At 43.5% G+C, this 15,234-nt stretch overlaps 1 protein-coding gene across 1 annotated transcript in view; it reads right to left on the reverse strand.

Moving 5' to 3' along the window:
- DOCK10 (dedicator of cytokinesis 10) overlaps positions 1 to 15,234 on the reverse strand; it is a 308,992-nt gene that overhangs the window by 105,802 nt on the left and 187,956 nt on the right. Inside the window, exons 20-23 of the mRNA XM_088446281.1 lie at positions 14,615 to 14,738; positions 14,299 to 14,420; positions 5,308 to 5,394; positions 5,131 to 5,223 (exon numbers count right to left, since the gene is read on the reverse strand). Coding sequence (XP_088302407.1) covers positions 5,131 to 5,223; positions 5,308 to 5,394; positions 14,299 to 14,420; positions 14,615 to 14,738 — 426 coding nt within the window. The remainder of the gene's footprint in view (positions 1 to 5,130; positions 5,224 to 5,307; positions 5,395 to 14,298; positions 14,421 to 14,614; positions 14,739 to 15,234) is intronic.

A 15,234-nucleotide genomic window follows, 5' to 3' on the forward strand; every position in this document is an offset into this window, starting at 1 on the left:
CGTCCATAATACACCTATGGAAGTACAGCGTAGACAGAGAAAACAGAGCTTTTGTAGTGCTGAGAAACAGAAACTCAATCTTGTCATTTGTACCAATCTGCATCACTCACTGAGTGCAACGAGACTTGCAGTTACTGCGGCTGGTCAGACCTGGTGTAAATGTTGTGTGACGGGCCGATGTGCATCGATGTTACCGATGTATACGCAGGAGTGCAAGGTATTACAGATGTGAGAAAGCAACAATGGGCGAAACTATGCTGGCTGAGCTGTGGCAGGCATTAGCATACTTTCGCAGCTGCATTCTGTGTGAATTCACAGCTGCGTATGCAATAGCGATCCTTAGTGAATCAGGCCCAATGTCTGAGTGGAGAAGTGCACATGTACAGTATGTGATTCTTATAGCATCTTTAAACCCATTTTTTGCAAATAATAATATCTTGAACATTGATGAACCTAATTCTGATACTTTTGCCTGTTTGCATTAATAGTTTTATGTGCCCACTGAGCCTATTACATTGTTGCAACAGATGTACATAAGTTACAAAGACAAGTGAAAACACTATGACTTTCCTATTTAGACTGTTCACTAATTAAACTTTTCCATCCTTTGTCCAATGATTTAGATCAGAGGTTCTCAAACTCGGTCCTCAGGACCCCAAACAGCTCACATTTTCCAGGTCTCCTGGCAGGTGCACAGGTGCAGAGAGTAGTCATTACTCTCTGATACATTTTAAAACATCCACAGGTGAAGCTAATTATTTCACTTGTGATTCTGTGAGGAGACATGGAAAACATGCACTGTTGGGGGTCCTGAGGACCAATTTTGAGAACCTGTGATTTAGATATATGTATCTTGAGAAAGTAGGTGGTCAATGGGACCACCTTTATTTCAAGTTCCAAGTGCAAAATTAAATATGTTGATGTACAGTATGTGTGCTGAACTCAAATATATGAATGTGCTGAAACCCGAAACTGATAAGTGCCACCTTCAAGCAGGTGATAAAATCACAGTATGTAATTTGCTCAGTGCACTACCAAACACAGGGGGAACCTCTTTACTTTTTCCCCTTTGTAGCTTTTTGAAAAAAACATTTCACACATGTGGAGTTGTTAATGAATATCCAAGCATGTCTGGAGTGCCAAGCGGAAGCACGATCCAGCCATGGAGGTGGATGAACGGTGCCCCTCTTCTCCTTTGGCACTTGCTGGTACCCACAATTTTAATAGTGGATATTTTTCAGAGTGGGCATGGCCATACCACCATACTTTGCTACACCTCCTCTAGCAACAGGGTCTGCCAGATGTTTCATTGGCCCTGTTCACCTATCATCCAATGCAAACCGTTGTCAAAGACACCAAAAGTCATGGGACAGCAGTATGTAAAGGTAATGGTACCATACTGTGACATCTTGGAAATGCCCAAACCTGCATCAGTTGTAATCTGACATCTTGTGAGTCAGTTTGAACACTGGCTAGACTGCTCATGGCAAGGTGGTTCGAATGGGGCATGAGTGTGGGTGTGCGGTGGATGGGATATTCTATTTACGAAGTTGAGCGGACATTTAACATTCCTCGATCTACGGTGTCACGTGTGTACCGGAAATGCCTCATTTTCAGCACAGTGGGCGACCACGGGCGCTTAATGATTGTGATCAGTGGCATCTGCCCAGAATTGTCTGTGGTAACAGACAAGCAACACTAGCTCAAATCGTTTCCAAATTCAATGCAGGAGGTATCAGATGCATGGCTAGCAGGTCAGTGCAGATATATTTAGCTTCTATGGGATATGGGAGCAAAAGACCCCAATTGAGCATTTATGGGATGTGGTGGAGAGGTCCATTTGATGCCACGTCAAGTTGCTGTACGTTCTTCACAGGGCTAGAAGGCATCCTACACGATACAAGGCATCTATCCCATGACTTTTGGCACTTCAGTGAACAGAGCATGCACAATGACATAACACTAAGCACGTCATGTTGAATGCATTCCATTGTGTTTCTCCATCCCCCCCATAAGTTTCACATAGATGCCTCATAGTACAAGGGACAAGAAATTGATTTTGACCAGAGCCCTAGTTATGTGTCGTTTGTATTTCCATGCCGTGTTTGCATAGGTACAGATTTTAAACAGAACGCGTGAGCGCCATGGGACCCAACAGAGCGTCTTTTCAAGTGAATTTTACCTTCAAATGTGTCTTACTTACAAAGCAATGTGAATGGGATGCACAAGCAGCTTCTGGTGATTACAATGATATGTGGCATGTCCTGTGTGGGACTGTGGATGTATCGGCATGCGAAATGCTACAGTACATTACAGTGTCAGCAGCACACACCCGCAGTTGCACACAGAATATAGGCATGCCCCATATCATTTTAATCAGCAGAAGCTGATTGTGCGTCTTTTTATCACATCTCTTTGCGAAAAGAGGTGATTGAAGGTGGAAAGTCACACACTAAGACACTCAGCGCTACAAAGTCATGCCAAGGCATGGTGCGACTAGTAAGGCTGTTTAAAGCGCAAGGAAGTAAGATGTATGTGGACACATTTGTAGGGTAATTGACTTGTGACAAAAGTGTCTGTGTGTTAGGGAAATTTCGATTGTAAGCTCCAAACACAGGGTTACCATATTTCAGAGTCCAAAATGTGAAGATATGAGTGAATAAATTGTTCAGTACTGAAGAAACACTGCAAAGCAGGGGAACATAACCTGCAAAACTAGAACAGTAAGGGGTAAATTTACTAAATTAACGGCTCCCTCCATTGAAGTCAATGGTAGGAGCCCCAGGATAAACTTTAGTAACCCTGCGGCTCCCACCATTGACTACAATGGAGGAGCCGTTCATTGGCTGAGAGGCGGGGCCTGACCTCTCTCAGCCAATGAACGCACAGTCACGGAGCTTCAAAGGATGAAGCCGCGTCTGTGCACTTCATTCGGGAAGGAATAATCATTCTGGTTAGACTGATTACTCCTTAATGCGAGGGTCCGGTTTTATCGTTTTATTATTTTAACCCATGGATGCCTACTGGAGAAGGGGACCACTGGAAGTAGGATAGGTGAGTATTGTGTTAGTGTGTGTATGTTTGTATGTATTAAAGTTATACATTGTAAGGTGTGTGTGTTTCTTGGGACATTTCTTTACAGGTGAACTGCAAGTCCCAGTGGGCCCTTAATGCCCCGCATGCTGGTACTTGTGGTTCTCCAAGTACCAGCATGCAGGGGAGTCTTGCTGGGACCTGCAGTTCTACTGGAAAGACAATGTTTATTTATATCTCTTTTTACACCACACTGTCACAATCAACCCACCACCCACCGCCCAGGGGTGGCAGGGATAGCCCCGGGCTATCAGCCCAGGCTAGGGGTGCCCTGGAGAGGGAGACCCCTTTTTTTGAAGGGGTCTCCAACTCCCTAGGGATCCCTGGCCTGGCCTGACTAATGGTCAGGGCTGATGCTGCAGCTGGGGGCCCGGTGATAGGGCTCCCCTGGCTGTGGCATCAGTCCCCCATTAGAAAGTGTTCCACGGCTGGTTCTGGATCTTACAGGGGAACCCTACGCAAATTTTTCCCTGTAAATCCAGAACCAGCTCTGCTTCCCATAGCCCTGTGCTGGTTGTACTAAGTACAGGGATACCCTACCTCATTTTTTCCCTGTACTTAGTCAACCAGAACTGGGTTGGCAAAGTCCGGGGCTGGTTCTGATTTAGGGGGTGACCTCATTTTTATTTTTTTAATTTAACTATTTAGACACTTTTTCCAGCCAGAAACATGCAGGCATCTCACTGATGTCTGCATGTATCTGTGTGACAATGAACTGCTCATGCTGAAATTGAAAGCATGAAGCAATTCGTTGTGTCAGGGATTTGAAGAGTGATTTGAAGGGTGATTTGCCGTTCGATTTGGACATGAACTTGCCAAATCGAACAGCAAATCACTCTTCAAAGCCGACTCAAATCGAATTTCTTTTGCAAATCACAAAACAAATCGACTAATAGTAAATGCTGTGAAAAAACGGTTTTCACTGCATGCGATTTGAGTCGATTTGAGAAGTGCTAGCACAGACTTGAGATGAAATAAAGAAATTCTTATAAATCAGTATAAAATTGCAGCTTTATACGAGGGTGGTTCAATAAATAAGGTAACAAGGCCTCTCATTGTGTAAATGTATTTAACTCTTACATATACAGATATGATGTCCTTATACATCTTTGCTGCAGTCACACCAAAAAGCTCTTCTCGGTGTGCCAGGTCCCATGAGACTCTGCTAGCATTGGGCGTCTTTTTTGGCCAAAAATGCATCTAAGGCCCGTGTTCAATTAGTTTCGCGTACGTGATAACATTTCCCATGGCGGACTTTATATAGCCTTGGTACAATTTATTTTTCAACATACTGCAGCTCCCATACATGTCTAAGCATTTGTTCCAACGGTACACCAAGGCATCTATCCCGGCATAAAAGAAATCGGCGTACATTTTTTTTCTAAGTTGCTTCGGTACCCATTGTGCACACTTTTCCTGTACCCCAGTTGCTCATGAACGATGTTGTGCACAGTACACACTGAGATGTTCACTTTGACAGCAATATCCTTTAGACGCAGAAATCTGAACACACTACGCACATCAATGTATGACCATGTATTTGCCAGACCACCATATTACAACTGATGTTGGGACAGTATGACTGATATGAGGCGCAGTCTAATGGCCGTGAGGGGAAGCAGTGGTCTACCTGCTCTGGCCTGGTGGGAAATTAGAATGAAGAATGAAATAGAGAACATTACACATGAGAGGTCTTGTTACCTTGCTTATCAAACCACCCTTGTGTGCGTGTGTGTGTGTATGAAGTACAGCCCAATGCATTGGGCTTAAGTGACGGACAATACAGCATGCCCGGCTGATCGATATTATAGCATTGGTCGACCACACACACTACAATTATCGGGGTGATCTGCAGATATCAGGTGAATCGCCCCGATAATTGTATCGTGTATACCCAGTATAAGTAATAAAATCCAAGGCTGATAAAACCTGAGCATGGTTCCACCTTTGCAAAACTCCAACCTATATCACCAGCACTGGGGCAGGAGTGGCTTTATAGAGTATGAGAAGTGATTGTGTAGTGAGACATAACAGTACCTGACAAGAGACCATAAAGTTGGGAGATGGAGACTTGGACAGCTCGTTTTCTCTTTTTTGGCATTGTTGGAAAAAGTTATTCAGATACGGTTCCTAAAATAACAAAACCATTGACAATTCAGAATCCTGTTTTTGAATGCTTGTCAAGAACTAATGCTTTGCCGTGTTAGAACTCACCTGAGTGTATACTGTTGATACAACAAGTGTTGATACTTTAAAAAGTGGTTTTCCTCCATCCATCCATTTGAGATCACTTCCAGCTTGCTGTGACATAAACATACAGAAACAAAATAATTCATTTATATAGTAAGCGAGAAATTGTTTTTTCTTTATGCAAGACCATAGTTTTGTACCTAGCTCCATCAAATTTGGCATGATGTGTGCACCCAGCAACTGCACGATGCGATGGAATCATACAATCCACCGTTTATACACACTACACGATGCAGTGTACGACGGCGCAATGTGTAGCATGCTGCATTTAGCAGCAGGTGGTTGTTCATCTCATGTGATGAATTATTCGAGGACACTTGCGATCGGGCGGACACACTATGCGATCCACACAATATATATTGTTCTGATCCGCGTCGGAGCAATAAATATTGTGCAAGTGATGGTATAGTGTGTACCCAGCTTAACAATTATTATCTCATTACAATGGTACCTGTCAAGGGGGGTGGGATATATTGGGCAGCAAGTGAACAATCAGTTCTTGATGTCAATTTGTTGGAAGCAGGAAAAATGGGCAAGTGTAAGGATCTGAGTGACTCAAGGGCCAATTTGTGTTGGCTAGTTAACTGGGTCAGAGCATCTCCCAAACAACAGGTATTGTGGGGTGTTCCCAGTATGCAGTGGTTAGTACCTATCAGAAGTGGCCCAAGGAAGGACAACTTGTGAACCAGGATCATAGGCGCCCAAAGCTTACTGATGCACATGGGGAGCGAAGGATAGTCAGTCTGGTCCTATCCTACAAAACAGTTAGTGTAGCACAAATTGCTGAAAGTGTTAATACTGACTATGGCATGATTCAAAGTGGGACACAGTAGCACAGCAGCTGCGTCTTTTCTGTACTAAAATATGTTAATGCTGCAAGAGGCGTCTTGTGTAAACAGACTCCTCCTCCCAGATTTGGTGATCAGTTGCTGCAGGCAAAGGCATGCAAGCGTCAGGATTGGACCATGGAGCAATGGAAGAAGGTGGCCTGGTCTGATGAATCATGTTTTCTTTTACATTATGTAAATGGTCGTGTGTGTGTGTCATTTACCACCGGTAGAGATGGTACCATGATGCCGGTGGTGGCAGTGTGATGCTCTGGGCAATGTTCTGCTAGGAAACCTTGTGTCCTGGCATTCATGTGGATGTTACCTAAACATGTACCACCTACCTAAGTACCCCCCTTCATGGCAACTGTACTCTCAGATGTCAGTGACCTGTTTCAGCAGGATAATGTTTCCTGCCACACTGCAAAAATGGTTTGAGGAACATGACTTAGTTCAAGGTGTTTACATGGCCTCCAAATTCCACAGGTCTCAACCCGACAGGGCATCTGTGGGATGTGCTGGAAAAACAAGCCCAATCCATGGAGGCTCCACCTCACAACTTACAGAACTTTAAGGATCCACACGACACCTTCAGAGGTCTAGTGGAGTCCATGCCTCCACGGGACAGAGCTATTTTGGCAGCACGAGGGGGACCTACACAATATTAGGCAGGTAGTTTTAATGTTATGGCTGATCGGTGTATCTCCTTCCAATCAAAGCATTTCATAACCAATAGCAAGAGATGCCAACAATATGTGAATCATGTACTTTACTTTAAAAGTGACAGTATGTGGTATGTATAGCAAGTCACTATTAGACAAGTAAATATATTATTCAATAGTTTTAGTCAAGTCAAGAACACATTCATGTAAGAGCTCACAAACTTTTGACTTGGTGGTGAACTAATATGATATCCCAAGATTACAACATACTATTTTGTAAATACATTACATGTAGTAACTGCTGCAATATATTGAAACTAATTTTTTTCTCTTAGGTTGGGAGAGGTAGTACGGCACATGTTCTCTACACCAACTCACGCTGTTTGTGTAAGGAAAAAGAAGTGCAACGGTACATCTGTCAGTATTATAAATACTAGCATCAAGTTGACCAGCACATTGAAACCGATGGGCACTGCCGGCATTTGGGGGGCCAAAACACCGTATTCCCTAAACATAATTTTAGATGATGTCTCAAAAATGTATGTCTATCAGTTTTTAAACAATGATCCTGTCCAAAATTCCTCTCCCGAAAATGACAGGGTTTGGAAGTGCTGCACAGATCCCTATGATACATGCAGACTTAGCTTTAGTTTTTTGTTAAAAAAAGAAATTAAAGAATAACAAAAATGTGTGAGTACCCTCTCGCAAAGTGGTGACCAGTTAAACAAAAACTGGAAATAGAAAAATTGTGCGACAAATACCAACAATATTTCCACTACCAGCACTAGGCTTTACAAGTCAGGGTTATTGGCACTATAGCAAGGTGAACACAGGGCGTGATTCCTGTATCATTAGGGTACACAAGCTTTACATAGTAGGACTGGATTAGTTAGCATCAGGGGCTGGAGGAATTACACGAGGAGTATATGTAGAGTAGGAAAGAACATTCCACCTTAGGGGCCGAAAACATTACCGCAAGGAATATGTTTGGAAATAGTTGGTTATGTGGACTGAATACATTACATTTGTACGCATTACTGAGGCAAACCAGCACTAGGAATTGTATAGATTACAAGTGACAATAAGTGTGCGGATAGCCTTTGCTGGGGGCATTTAATGTAGAATATATGCAGAGACACAATCGCCATTAGGGACCAAAGACGTAACCATATGGAACATGAATGGAATTGGTACCGAGGCTAGTTAGCACTGGGGATTGTAGAATTACAATTGAAAATATGTATGAGGAGGATAGATGGTGCTTTGCGAGGCTTAATTAGCTTCATATGCCTTAGGGATGTCACTGATTTTTCTAGTGATATGAATAAAGCTTCAACCCACAAAATGGCTATCTCCATAGTGTGTAGCCAACAGGTTCTCTTTAAGGAGCATTACACTTTACACAGCAAAAACTCTCACTGAAAAACCATCAAATGATTCTTATTAAAGCTTTGTTTAAATGTCTGGCAGAGCCATGTCTGAATGTAGGCTTGTTTTCTACAGAACAGTGACTTGTTTATAAAGGGACTTCACATCTGTTAGCCATGAATGAGGTTATCATTGGTCAGAGTCCAAGCAGTACAAGATGTAAGTGAAAACAAATTAAAAAACACTTACGAGTTTCACAACAAAGCTGAGATTTAGGATGAAGAATTAACAAGTACAAGGTCAATCAAGCAGTATTGATGTAGGAAATGAATGTGCATCATATAAACAAGCTGGAGCTGCAGTGCTGAGAACATTACAGTTCTGAACAATAGATATAAAAGGAAGAATGACGCCGACACAAAATAAGACAAAATAAATTGTAAATTGACTTATTAAATGACACAGAGCTGGCTCATAGGCTTACTCCTTTTCATTTGTAAAATACCATGTTTAGCTTCAGAAACAGTTACTGGAAAAAATAGGATGTTGTAGTCTGAAGTTTGCTGAAATGGGAGGGGTAAGCGGCCAGTTATTGTGGAACTACATATTAACTGGCCAACCATCCCTGCCAGGCAAAGTCTGCTTTAACAGTACACACAACATGCTGTAAGTTTCTTATTGTTTAGATGGTTACATATTTATCAAATGCGTCTTATTCCCAAAGCGATGTGACCGTAACGCACACTTGCCAACTCTCCCTCATTGTCAGGGAGACACCCTGAAATAGTAGCAATTTCCCTGTCTCCCTGGAGAGTCTAGTAATCTCCCTGATTGCTCCTTACCCCCATTATGTAGCTGTTATATTAAAAAAAAAAACAGATATACACTGCTCAAAAAAATAAAGGGAAGACTAAAATAACACATCCTAGATCTGAATGAATGAAATATTCTTATTAAATACTTTGTTCTTTACATAGTTGAATGTGCTGACACAAAAATTATGATTGGAAATCAAATTTACTAACCCATGGAGGTCTGGTTTTGGAGCCACACACAAAATTAAAGTGGAAAAACACACTACAGGCTGCTCCAACTTTGATCTAATGTCCTTAAAACAAGTCAAACTGAGGCTCAGTAGTGTGTGTGGCCTCTACGTGCCTGTATGACCTCCCTACGACGCCTGGGCATGCTCCTGATGAGGTGGCGGATGGACTCCTGAGGGATCTCCTCCCAGACCTTGACTAAAGCATCTGCCAACTCCTGGACAGTCTGTGGTGCAACGTGGCATTGGTGGATGTGCTCAATTGGATTCAGGTCTGGGGAACGGGCGGGCCAGTCCATAGCATCAATGCCTTCATCTTGCAGGAACTGCTCACACACTCGAGCCACATGAGGTCTAGCATTGTCTTGCATTAGGAGGAACCCAGGGCCAACCGCACCAGCATATGGTCTCACAAGGGGTCTGAGGGTCTCATCTCGGTACCTAATGGCAGTCAGGCTATCTCTAGCGAGCACATGGAGGGCTGTGCGGCCCCCCAAAGAAATGCCACCCCACACCATTACTGACCCACTGCCAAACCGGTCATGCTGGAGGATGTTGCAGGCAGCAGAACGTTCTCCTTGACGTCTCCAGACTCTGTCACATCTGTCACATGTGCTCAGTGTGAACCTGCTTTCATCTGTGAAGAGCACAGGACGCCAGTGGCGAATTTGCCAATCTTGGTGTTCTCTGGCAAATGCCAAACGTCCTGCACGGTGTTGGGCTGTAAGCACAACCCCCACCTGTGGATGTCGGGCCCTCATACCACCCTCATGGAGTCTGTTTCTGACTGTTTGAGTAGCCACATGCACATTTGTGGCCTGCTGGAGGTCATTTTGCAGGGCTCTGGCAGTGCTCCTCCTGTTCCTCCTTGCACAAAGGCGGAGGTAGCGGTCCTGCTGCTGGGTTGTTGCCCTCCTACGGCCTCCTCCACGTCTCCTGATGTACTGGCCTGTCTCTTGGTAGTGCCTCCATGCTCTGGACACTACGCTGACAGACACAGCAAACCTTCTTGCCACAGCTCCCATTGATGTGCCATCCTGGATGAGTTGCACTACCTGAGCCAGTTGTGTGGGTTGTAGGCTCCGTCTCATGCTACCACTAGAGTGAAAGCACCACCAGCATTCAAAAGTGACCAAAACATCAGCCAAAAAGCATAGGAACTGAGAAGTGGTCTGTGGTCACCACATGCAGAACCACTCCTTTATTGGGGGTGTCTTGCTAATTGCCTATAATTTCCACCTGTTGTCTATTCCATTTGCACAACAGCATGTGAAATTGATTGTCAATCAATGTTGCTTCCTAAGTGGACAGTTTGATTTCACAGAAGTGTGAATGACTTGGAGTTACATTGTGTTGTTTAAGTGTTCCCTGTATTTTTTTGAGCAGTGTATATACTTTTAAATTGGATCATTAGTATAATTTCCCTGCACCGTTTATAAGGCACATTTTCTGAAAAGTATCAGTGTGTTTTAATCAACAAGTAGATCTCATTAAGGGGGAGATTTAATAAAGCTTGGCGAGAGTTAACATTGGAGATAAATAACACCAACCAATCAGCTCCTAACTGTCATTTTTTGAACACAGACTGTAAAGTGACAATTAGGAGCTGATTGGTTGGTGCTATTTATCTCCAATTTTATCTCTCTTCAAGCTTAATTAAATCTCCCCCTAACTGCTTTTGGGTTTGTTTACATTTGGAAGTAAGTCAGTTCTATGATCCGCCTCTCAGATGTAGCTGTACACGCCCACTATACTGCCGCCGTGCTCATAGGTGCTGCTTTCACAATCTCCCTGAAATGCTTTTTCAAAAGTAGGCAAGTATGCTGTTATGTCTGACAGGCAGACCAGAGTCGGGAGCTGGCCCCTGTAATCAGCTTTGTGGTCTAAAGATAGTTAAAAAAAACCCTAAACACTTACCTGCATCCAGGGACCAGTGATCGGAGCTTCAGTCAGCTGGTCTCCGGGCTCCTGCTCTCTGACCCCAGTCAGCTACTGCATAGAGCTGGTGGCACAAGCGCAGACACCTTCTCACTGTATTTTTTGTGAACAATACAGTGAGAAGTGAGTGAAGTGAATTTGTAGGGACAGAGGGCCTGATTCAGAGCTGGCCGCTCGCTAAGCTGTGGGTGACCACCCACAGCTTTTGCGGGCGGCCAGGCGATGGTCCCGACCATCGTGGCTTGCGACGAGACTCTTGTGGTAGGGTCTCGTCCGTCGCAAGCCCCAGAGAGCTTCCTGCTCTAACAGAGCAGGAAGCTCTCCACTGACATCACTGGTGATGTCAGTGGTGCCTCCCACAAATGGCAGGCGTTCCTTCGGGAACGCCTCCATTTGTTTAGCCACCCCCCCGCCCCGCCTACAAAACGGGGCGAGCTGTCGATCAATATCAACAGCCGCCCCTTTTGTAGTGAGTCCCAGAGCGAGACAATTTCTGTCTCGCTCCGGGGCTTGCACATGCACGCGCCGTGCGTGTGCAGTACCCCACCATCGACCCGCTTGCGAGCGCTATGCGCTCGTGAGCGTGTCTGAATCAGGCCCAGAGCTTTATCATACAATATTTGATACTTTCATGTAATGTATTCAAATATCGCATTGCAATATTTGGCGTATTTATCACAGCCAATCCGCACCTGAGATGCAGATTGTGATAAATATACCCCATAGTGTGTCCAACCCAATAATGATTCTTATATTTATTCCATTTTGGTGATGGTTCAAGGTAAGTGTGGCTAAAGAAGAAACCCTTGCACCAAAAATTCATGCGATAAAAAGTAATCAGCCTTTCGGTTTTAAAATTCAACCAATATATTTTTTAATTGACAATGTTAAAAAGTATTTTCTCTTTCATCAATGCTGGGGGACACTGGATCATGGGGTTGTTGCTGGGAGGGACTGCAATAAACTGGCACTTAATTAACTCTGTAACTTTAACTCTAAGCTCCTTCCCTCTGCAACCACATGACTCCAGTGTAGTTTAAATGCCTTAGGAGAGAGGCACGATTTATGAGGGCTGCTGTGCAGCCCCTTGTAGTGAGTAACTTTTATGTTTTCTTTGTAAGTTTTTTGGGGGGTTTATTTCTAGTGACACGTGGAAATTGTTTTTTCTTATGGCCAATGCCTCAACTCGGCGTGTCTCAGAGTTGGGGGCTTTTTCTTGCAAACTGCCGTTCCTCATTTTTCATGACGATAAGGTGGTACTCCGAACAGAACCTTCGTTCCAACCGAAGGTTGTTTCGGCTTTCCACTTAAACCAGAACATTGTCTTTCCAGTGTTTTCCCCATCTGAGACTTCCCGGGACCGGGAAGAACTGACTCTGTTGGACGTCGTCCAGGTCCTGCAGATCTACTTGGACAGGATTTTGGAAATCCGGCGGATGGATTTCCTACTGGTTCTCTACGATGCCCAGAAGCGTGGCTGGCCAGCTACAAAGCAGACCATCGCACGTTGAATCTGATCAGTCGTTTCTCGGGCCTTTTCTGATGCAGGGTGACCGGCACTTGCCATGGTGTCGGCTCATTCTACGAGGGTGGGGGTGACCTCCTCGGTGGCACGTCAGAGGGGCTTCGGCTGCACAGGTCTGCCACGCAGCTACCAGGTCCTCTGTTCACACGTTCGCTCAGTTTTACAAGTTTCATGTTTTTGCCTCCAGTGATGCCCACTTTGGGCGTACAGTTCTCCGGTCTAGCAGCCTGAGCGTTCCCTCCCCTAGGGGCGGCTGTTGAAACATTGATGAAAGAGAAAAGAGGATTTGTGGGTACTTACCGTTGAATCCTTTTCTCTGAATCATGCTGGAGGACACTACGTTCCCTCCCTCATGTTCAGTCATGTTGCGTTGTGTTTTTTTTGACCGGTTTGTCCCCTGTTTTTATTTTTGATTATAACAGTTTCACTGGGTTACTGCTTCTCCTTTCCAGGCACTTTTGAAGTTGTACTGAAGTCATGGGGTTGCAGAGGGGAGGAGCTTAGAGTTAAAGTTAGAGTTAATTAAGTGCTAGCTCCTTGCAGTCCCAGCTACAACCCCATGGTCCAGTGTCAACAGTAAGTACCCAAAAATCCTCTTATTGACAATGTTAAAATTCCTTCCTTACATGACATAATATTGGTGGGACCTCTCTTTAAGAATGATGTTAAAATCTTCAGCTACGTAAACCATTTCGGATAAAAGCTCCTGCTAGTAGCGATATATATTTTGTTGTAGAAGGTCACTCCCAATTTAAATACTCAATGTGTTTCGTCAAGTAATTTACTTTTTCAGGGGTGTTTTTTTTTTTTGCTTCTAAGTTCCTGGTGGTTTCCCAGGTAATTATAGCAGCCACAGATATGTGTCAGAAGCTCAACATGTATCCTGAACTCCTTCCAAAGTGTGAATGTGTGAATATATTAGATTTTGTTCCCGACACTGCCTGGAGGTTTTTTTTCTATCTCTATCTCTCTCTCTTCCTGTCTCTTTCTTCACCCTTCTTTCTCTTCAGCGATCCCCCCACTCTTTTTCTTCTTCTCTTTCACCTATTCTTACTCCATGCCTCTTGTTTCTCAGCCATCTATTTCTCTTATCAGAACTTAATTTTATTATATATACAGTGTATGGATAGAGATTTTATATAAATATATATATATATATATATATATATATATATATATTACCCTTAGCATTACCTTTTTTTACCATCTTTGCTATTATACTTTTTGGGATGTCCTCATCTTTTCTTCTCTACTGTTTGTATCTTCTGTGTACTGATATGTGGCCAGTGCCTCCCTGTGTGGTTGTCTGCTTCCTTTCTTCTATACTGCTATACATTTGGTTGTGGATAATGCTGTGATATTGTTATTAGGTGTTTTTATGGAGTGTCTGTGTTTTCATCATGTTATGACTGAGTATGGGAAGTGACTGAAGTGTTTGGAGACTGTAGGTGTGTTATGTTGCACTCTCTGGGAGTAACACCACTGACACGGGTGGGAAAGGTCAGAATACAGAACAACTGTCTTTACATGCCAACATAACTATATATAATGCATCTTTATGTATAATGTTAGATTTTGATGGAGCATTGGTACCTTTCCAATTGTAGCATCTTCCATGCTCAGGTATCTTGCAGGTAAAGAAGCAGCGACAGGAATGAGGTGTTCTTGTGAAGTGAGCTGTTCATTCTTAAACAGTGGCAGCCAGGCAAACCCAACTATAGCAATAGAAAACATGAGAAGATCATTGTCCATATTATATATGTGCAGGGTGATGGACACGCTTACGCATGAGGTTCAATGCAGTGGAAATGAAGAACCCTTGTGAGTCCACGTATCCACTTCTACATGAAAACACACAGCAGCAGGAAATGGTTACAATGTGCAGTGAATGTAATCCTTCTAAAGATACCTGGTGTTTCCAGTGCCTCTTTCTTTTTGGCATTAGCTTTTGCATTTATGTCACAGGTGACGTGATGGAATGAAAACAGAATGTGATGTTTCTCATGGAGTTGAGTGGGAAGCTCAATTTTCACCTGAAATGTAAAATATTACACCTCTCCTTAGACACTTTCAGACCGGATACCCAGACAACTTGTAAATACATGTTATTAAATTGACAATAAAATTAAAGAGCTGATACTGGAACCACCGGCACAATTATGGCTTTTATGAACATGATATATATAATCCAGAACCTAAAATGATTGCTATTCTGCACAAACAATAGACACTGATATAGGTGCAGATCTGTATAGCACTGTTTCTATAGATGTACCCTCATACTAAACACAATGTTCTTTGCAGCAGTGAACAGTTTATACTATTATTGTAAAGCACATATAGGGCTTGAATCTGAGTTGCATGTAATGTGATCACAATTCCAGCAGCTTTCAGCGATCAGGAAACCCATGAGAACCTCTGCCAGCATTTGGAGTCAGGTACACTTATGTGACCGCTCCACCCCCAGCCCCCACTTCTGAGAGCACTCGCCATCACTATCAGCTGCATTTGCACCAGCTTTATTTTTGG

This window comes from Taudactylus pleione, unplaced genomic scaffold, assembly GCF_031769625.1.
Source record: "Taudactylus pleione unplaced genomic scaffold, aTauple2 ptg000395l, whole genome shotgun sequence".
Taxonomy (NCBI): domain Eukaryota; kingdom Metazoa; phylum Chordata; class Amphibia; order Anura; family Myobatrachidae; genus Taudactylus; species Taudactylus pleione.